The 8,680-nt window shown below is 36.9% G+C and overlaps 1 protein-coding gene across 1 annotated transcript; it reads left to right on the forward strand.

The window, feature by feature from the left end:
- Positions 1 to 7,474: 7,474 nt before the first annotated feature.
- On the forward strand, positions 7,475 to 8,431 carry LOC122699559 (olfactory receptor 52A5-like). Its single transcript, XM_043911712.1, has one exon. It carries the CDS (start codon positions 7,475 to 7,477, stop codon positions 8,429 to 8,431), a length of 957 nt encoding a protein of 318 aa, XP_043767647.1.
- Positions 8,432 to 8,680: the final 249 nt, after the last annotated feature.

The following is an 8,680-nucleotide window of genomic DNA, read 5'->3' on the forward strand; positions in this document are numbered from 1 at the left end:
TTGTTATTTTTTACTGTTGTTATTTTTAATTTGCCAGCATATAAGCTGGTTTCCAGATTCTATTTGCCCATGACAATTATCTGTCAGAAGGACTGTGGGCTCTACTTGGTTATTGAGAATAAAAAACATAAAACAATACAATAGTGAGTGTGTGTCTTTTCCTTTTCTTGCAGGAATTATGATGTAATGAGAAATTCAGGATGGGGTTTGTAAGTGAAAATAATGTTATATTACTCAAATGGATTGTTACCTATTTATGCTTATATTGTGAAAAATTATTTAACCTTTAAAACAAATGATTTGTGTACATGTGTTAGACTTCAACATAAAGCAATAAAGTAGTAAGAGAATAAATCCTTAGAAATGAAAACAAAACAAAAGATCAAAGAAAGCCTGAGGAATTCCTGTAGGTCAAAGAAGTTTAAAGAGATGAATATTAAATGCACTATGTTGATCCTGAATTGGATTTTGGACAGTTAGACTATTTGTCTGCAGAAGGAAATGGCAACCTACTCCAGTATTTGTGCCTGGAAAATTCCATGGACAAAGGTGCCTTGTGGGCTATAGTCCATGGGGTCACAAAAGGACTGAGCAACAAATACTTCACTTTCCCTCTCTCAATCTTATGAAAAATAAAATGGTTTCTTTCTCATCTTCCATTTGCTTGGGTTTTTTGTTGCTTAGTCACTAAATCCTGTCTAACTCTTTGTGACACCATGGACTGTAGCCCATCAAGCTCCTCTGTCCATGAGATTTCCCAGGCAAGGATACTGGAGTAGGTTGCCATTTCCTTCTCCAAACGAATCCTGACCCAGGAGCTGAATGTGTGTTTCCTGTGTGTCTCCTGCATTGTAAGAGGATTCTTTACTGCTGAGTCACTAGGAAAGCACCTGGCATTTTCATATAAACACTGTTGTATTTTCAAGATAAAGTACAAACTTTGTTGATTCCATATCTTATTCCTAATATTACATATGCAAACGTGTATTTATTGTTTCCCCCTGCCTGACTGCTTTCCTGCTTTTAGATTCTAGTTAGGCATTTCCTTTAAGGAATTTAGCCATTTTCCTTTTTTTTTTCTACACCTCCTAGTAGTACTCATGCTGTGTATAATGCAGATCACATGTCTAATTTATTTGTATATTCATGACCTACACATACACAAGACATTTTAATTATGAATAAATACATAATGAATGGAGCATTCAGAAAATAAATGCATAAAAATTCTACCAAATTTTCATAATAAGCATTTATTCTCAGAACAGTAATAATGACAATAACATACATGATTTCCTAATGAGGGAATTTACAGGAAGAGGTGTTCCAAAGTCAAAAAACTTAATTATTTTCACAGCTATAAAATGATATTTCCTGCTTTTTAGTTATTTTTAATTTATTTTTAGAACAGTTTAAGGTGTTTACAAAAAAGTTGCATGGAATGTCAAATTCCAATATAAACTTTCTCCCCAGAATTAATATTTAACAACTATATTTGAGCTTAGCTGCCATCTTGATCATTAAATCACATCACCACGTTTATTTTATTATTCGAAATTTAAAAGCATATATCTAATAATTTTTTTAGTATGGTGTCTGTATACTATAATGAATCATTTTTTAAAATTTATTGAGATATAATTTACATACCATGTAGCACAATCTTCTAAGAGTATACAACTCTGGTTTTTGATATGTCCAAAAAATTGGACATTCATCACTATTATCAAATTCCTGAACATTTTCATCATCCCAATAAAGATATTCCATCCCCCTTTAGCAGCCACTCCCCATTCTCCTGCCCCCATTTCATGGCACACATTAATTGACTTTCTGTGTGCGTGATTTCACTTCTCTGGACATCTCATGTAAGTGAAATGAAATGATATTTGACCTTTTATGACTGGCTGCTTTCCCTTACACTCATGTTCTCAAGGTTCATTTGGATTGTGGCATAAATAAGAGTTTCATTTATCTTCATATTTGAATGATATTCTAATGCATGAGATACCTGAGTCTACTCTTGCACCAAGGAAAGAGATCTCTCTCCAAATAAGCTTTTCTATGATCTCTCTCTGTCTGCCTGGTAATGACATCCATTTTCACTCAGAAAATTCCACAAGGGCTGTCCAGGCTTGTTTTATTTTTCACATTTCACTTAAACTTATTTCCTTTTATTTGATGATGTGCACGGATTTTGGGTTTTATTTCTCCGGTGCAAATACTTAGCTGTGGCTGACTTCAATCTGCTGATGTGAATCACTGTGTGCCCAGGTGTGAAGACTTGCACATACCCTGATCCAGGCTGAGCTGGCCTATCTGTAAATCTTCCTTCAATCCTACACCATTGTTTTTTCTAAGATGATGATGATTTTATGCAGTTTAATAAGAGGATGTGGTCAGTGAGTCTCTTAATTCAAAAGGAATGGAGCTTCTAAATAGGGCCTGACCCAATGACATAGGGCAAAACCAGTGTGATTTTTAATTAAGGTCTTTAGGTAATCCAGGGTTGATAACTTCTCTCTTGTACTTTTCAGAAAATTGAAATTTCCTTCCTCCTTTTGATGCTAAAGTTTAAAATCCCTATTGTGAGTCATAAACCTTGATTAAACCAAGTAAGTATAATACCTGACATAAATAACAATTTCAGGTTGGGAAATTGATATCAATTTTAGAAGGACACTAAGATTTTTGAAAATGTATGCTATTTTTTTCATGACCACTCTGAACATAACTGGGACAATTTGGAGAGAGATGGTTTAGAATCAGGAAGGATTTGTGTCACCAGATTTTGCCCAGAAGAAGATCAGAAACTGACTGGTAACTGAGGCTCTGAGGTAAACATTCCCAGTAAGCCCCAACCATGTGCCTAAATAAGAAATACTGGTACCCCAACTAGAATTAAATTACAAAAATACATATTTTCACTTCTCTGCCAGCATGTCCATGCTGATCAATCTGAATATCTCAAGATGTTACTGTCTACCTTTACTATTTCATTATTTTTGTAAATACACATCATTGATTTTTTTTGTGTGGTCTTGGGGCACTGTCTTCTCTTAGGAATTTTTAAAAGGAGGCTCATTTTGTTTCCCAGTCCCAAAGTGAAACCAGAGTTTGAGAAATTTTTTTAGATGAAAAACCATTAGAGAATAAATCTTGTATGTTCTGAACAACAGTGTGCCTTTTTCATTCTTGTCTCCAGTGAACCTGAAAACTCATCAGGGATTGGTGAAAACAAATCTCCCAGGCGCATGCTACAGTATAAAACATTCATCCTTCACTATCTGAAATGTCAGATCATTTTCTGCTCTATGGTATAGACCTGTATCACCACAGATGATTCCTGGTAAGTCTTTGGGTTTGAAATTCTGCACTAAGTGTGGGAAACTGGAGGCTTGGTTTCATTATATATATATATATATATACATACACACACACACACATACACACAACTTGATCATATAATTCCAGGATAAAAAAAAATATAATCTTACAGTCATGAAGTGATCAAATGCTACAAAGTTGTGTCTTATTCTTTTCACAACATTTCAGAATCAATTAAACCATGCTTGGTGACAATCTGTAAAGTGAGGTTGACAAAATCAAGGACCTTAGAGAATAATATCCATTCTGGTAGATGAATGGAAAGCTTATTTGTTAAGAGATCAGGAAATTATGCATGTTTAGACTAGAAAAGATGCAGGAAGAAAAGATACCCTTCAAGTAATTCAGTAGAAATCCTTTTTCTGATAAAATGCTCTTTTAATATCTCAAGTGATTTGTGAGAAAAAGGTAAAATTCCATTTATTAAAAACTGGCCTTTATTGACAGATCAATACATCTTATGTTTCCTTCCAAATATTTAGATGGATTATGTCATACAATACTCACAATCACACTGTAATATATTTCTATCCACGAATATGTCTTTAGTAATAAAGAAATTGAGACCATGTAAAGTTTTATAACTGTCTGTGTCAGATTTAAACTCTGTTGACTGACTTCAGATCCTGTGCAATTCACTGCCATGACTCATCGCTAATCTGCATCATTGGATTGCAGATTTGGGAATTTAATAAGGAATTTAGAAGCAGCCCATTTAAGGATGCTGTCTAGAAGATCTGTTTGACGTTCAGAGCTGACCTGAAATGTGGCAAGCTATCTGAGAAAACAAAGACAGTCCTCTGTCACTGGAGGACTTGGGATAGAGCTCAGTGGGTGAATGTCAGAAAGCTCATTGAGGAAAAATTCCCGAGATTGTAGGGAGTGTGGATTTTGAGCCCTGAATTCCTTACATCTTTTAGATCTTGAAACTCAGCTTGAATCAAAATTGGACCTGTATGTAACACTAGTAATTCAAGTTTTATGCTATAAAGATGACTGAAGTATATTTACCCTGGCTGATGAATTTCAGTGTTTAAGATATCTTTCCTCTCTTTCTAAATAAACACATCTATACACATAAAGTTCCATTCAGCTTGTCCTTTGTCATTCATTGCTATAATTCTCAACCCAAGAACACTCTTAGCCTCATCCCTTCCAATTTCTGTTACATAAAGACAATGAGTCCAACAGATTTTGCATTCTTGTTATTCTTTTGCTAGACCACATCTCCTCATAATATAATGTATGGACTATCACAAATATCTTTCTGACTTAGTCTCCCATCCAAGTCTCATAACACTCAGCTGCCATGTCTTTCAAGCCATTCATCGAGCTGCTAGAAGATGAATTTTTTACCTTCCAAAAGAAGATGATCTTAAATCCTAAAATGTTGAATCATTTGATTTAAAACATTAACTTCACTTTTTGTATTCTTTGATTTTTATTATCCATCATTTCTGCTTATGAAATATATTATATAAGAAACATGTTTATTTATATACAGCCCTGCCATAGCTCACCATCTTCTGTGGTTTGTGTACAAACTATTTTCTCTTTGAATGAATGCCCCCACATCTCTTTTATCTGATTATGATTCCACTGAAAAATGATTCCACTTCCTAGGCAATTTATTCTCCCAATTTGATTAAAGGCACATAACCGTTAAATCTTAATCATTAAAGACTGTCGGTTTTTTTTTTTTTTCTGCCCTGTAAGAAAATAGGAGAAGGAAATTGTAACCCACTCCAGTACTCTTGCCTGGAAAGTCCCATGGACGGAGAAGCCTGGTAGGCTGCAGTTCATGGCGTCGCTAAGAGTCGGACACGACTGAGCGACTTCACTTTCACTTTTCACTGTCATGCGTTGGAGAAGGAAATGGCAACCCACTCCAGTGTTCTCGACTGGAGAATTCCAGGGACGGCAGAGCCTGGTGGGCTGCGGTCTATGGGGTCGTACAGAGTTGGACAGGACTGAAGCGACTAAGCAGCAGCAGCAGCAGTAAGAAAACAGCAAGGAAGCCTTGCTACAGAATATTATTAGGACTCATGAAGTTAGTGTCAATGAAAAAACTAATCTAAGAAATAGAAAGGGCTACGGCATAGTAAAAAGCAAAGACATTACTTTGCTGACAAAGATCCATATAGTCAAAGCTATAGTTTTTCCAGCAGTCACATATGTATGTGAGAGTTGGACTATAAAGAAGACTGAGAGCTGAAGAACTGATGCTTTTGAACTGTGGTGTTGAAGACACTTTCGAGTCCCTTGGACAGCAAGGAGATCAAACCAGTCCATCCTATGGAAATCAATCCTGAATATTCATTGGAAAGACTGATGCTGAAGCTGAAGTTCCAATACTTTGGCCACCTGATATGAAGAACTGACCCATTGGAAAATACCCTGATGCTGGGAAAGATTGAAGGCAGGAGAACGGGATGACAGAGGATGAGATGATTGGATGGCATCACTTACTCAATGGACATGAGTTTGAACAAACTCCAGGAGACAGAGAAGGACAGGGAAGCCCGGAGTACTGAAGTCCATGGGGTTGCAAAGAGTCAGATAAGGAATTCCATGGACTGTATGGTCCATGGGGTCATAAAGAGTCAGACACGACTGAGCAACTTTCATTAGCAGGCAAGAAAAACCCTGAAGACTTCGGAAAATGATAAGACAAAGCCACTCATAGGAGCCCCTGGAAGCATACAGAGTTATGGGTGAAGTAATCACTGAAGGGCAGAGACTAAGAGATGAATCTGCTCCAATGAAAACCAGCTGTATAAAAGAAAAAAGTTTACCTGTATAGAAATTGTAGTTTTAGTGTCTATAAGATGCCCGAGGCTTTAAGTAAAGGAAACATTAAATTTCATAGAGAGTTGTATGTTACTGCAAATAGTTAAGAAAAACTAAATATTCAGGCTTAATGTTTATTAATAATGAAAGGGAAGCATAGGAGATATAGGATGGTACTTGAAATTGAATGATACAAGTGATGTGCACACAACAGGGCATAGTGAGAAAAGATCTAAAAGGGAGATCTTCAAGCTAAGGATAAAGGGTAACTTGAAGGATGATGGAGAGGACAAGAACATGAGATTTTCCTTTGAGCTAAGGATAAAGGGTGAAGTGAAAGTGAAGTCGCTCAGTTGTGTCTGACTCGTTGTGACCCCATGAACTGGGGCCTACCAGGCTTCTCCGTCCATGGGATTTTCCAGGCAAGGATATTGGAGTGGGTTGCCATTTCCTTCTCTGGGAGACCTTCGCCACCCAGGGATTGAACCCTGGTCTCCCGCATTGTAGGCAGACGCTTTACCGCCTGAGCCACCAGGGAAGTCCATCATGATTGAAGATAGCACTACATCAAGTGCTGTCTAAGGATAAAGGGTAACACCCATGAATTTAAAAGTAATGGATTTATCTTATCAGAGTTTAAGAAATGGAAGGTAAAGATGTAGAGCTTGTCTTTGGGAAAATCCTGAAAATTTGAAAAACTAGATTTTAAAGCTGTCTGAGAGTCTATTGCAGAGGGATCCAATCATGAAGAGACCAACCTAGACAAAAAAAAAAAAAAAAAGGTGTTTCAAAATGAAAAATATTTTCATTAAACTTGTTTTCTGATTATAATCAAGCCAAATGATTTACCACTGGTATAGATCCTTCATGTCTAATCTAGGTGCAGTTTAGTTCTTAAAATTCTTTACTCTGAATTAAATGAATTGTTTCCTTCAATTTTAATTGGCGGGTCATAAAGACAGCACTGAGGGTGATTAGCAACACAAGCTAAAGGGAATTTGTTTGTTCCAATAGTCAAGGACTAGAAAGAAGTTATCCAGTCCACTTAATTTTTCTCATTGAAAATGATAAAGGCATGCAGAAACATAGAATCTGATAATTGATCATTGGAAGACATTGGGAAAAGAGATGGAAAATTAGAGAGGAGCCATTGGGACAGATAAAATGGTATCCTCCTAATCGAACTAAAGTATATTTTACTTAAATAATTTATCCTTATTTTTAATTTCTGAGACTTAACAGGGGATAGGAGATGAAACAGCAATTATCCCTACTTGATTCTACTGACCAAATCGCCATGCTCAGACCCAATGGCTCAGTCTTCATGCCCTCTGTATTCACACTCATCGGGATTCCTGGCCTGGAGTCAGTGCAGTGCTGGATCGGGATTCCATTCTGTGTCATGTATCTTATGGCAATAATTGGGAATACTCTAATTTTAGTGATAATCAAATGTGAAAACAGCCTCCATAGTCCTATGTACATTTTTCTCGCTATGTTGGGTGCCACAGACATTGCACTTGGCACTTGTATTCTCCCCAAAATGTTAGGCATCTTCTGGTTTCATTTGATAGAGATTTCTTTTGAAGCCTGTCTTCTACAAATGTGGCTTCTTCACTCATTCCAGGGAATTGAATCAGGTGTCCTACTGGCGATGGCCCTAGATCGCTATGTGGCCATCTGTCATCCCTTGAGACACGCCAGCATCTTCTCCCAAAAACTCTTGACTCACATTGGGGTTGGGGTGACACTCAGGGCTGCCGCACTTGGAGCACCGTGCCTGGTACTAATCAAATATCGCCTCAAAGTCTACCGAACCACGGTCGTCTCCCACTCCTACTGTGAGCACATGGCCATTGTGAAGCTGGCTATTGAAGATGTACGGATCAACAAGATCTATGGTCTATTTGTTGCCTTCACTATCTTAGGATTTGACATAATCTTTATCACCTTGTCCTACATTCGGATCTTTATTACTGTCTTTCAACTGCCCCAGAAGGAGGCAAGATTCAAAGCCTTTAACACATGTATCGCTCATATTTGTGTCTTCCTGCAGTTCTACCTCCTTGGCTTCTTCTCTTTCTTCACACATAGATTTGGTTCTCACATACCACCATATGTTCATATCCTTTTATCTAACCTTTACCTGTTAGTTCCACCTTTTCTTAACCCAATCGTCTATGGAGTGAAGACCAAACAAATCCGTGACCATGTGCTAACAATATTTGTATGCTCCAAACATCTTAATCATTAGTGGATCTTTCTAAAGAAAATTTAGGTTAGTTCAAAGTAGCAACATCAATATGCTAAAAGCTAGGTCTTTTACACATTTCTACATCTGAAAAAATATTTTAAATCTCAGATATTCATAATGGAAGGAGACAGTTAATGAATCATCCAATACTTAAGAACTTTGGTTTACTACTCGAAGAAAATCTTATACTGTGATTTCCAATTATTTCCATTATTGTTTTTGCCCCGTCCCTTACAACCTAGAGCTTTC

The sequence above is a fragment of the Cervus elaphus genome, chromosome 1 (assembly GCF_910594005.1).
Source record: "Cervus elaphus chromosome 1, mCerEla1.1, whole genome shotgun sequence".
NCBI classification, from domain to species: domain Eukaryota; kingdom Metazoa; phylum Chordata; class Mammalia; order Artiodactyla; family Cervidae; genus Cervus; species Cervus elaphus.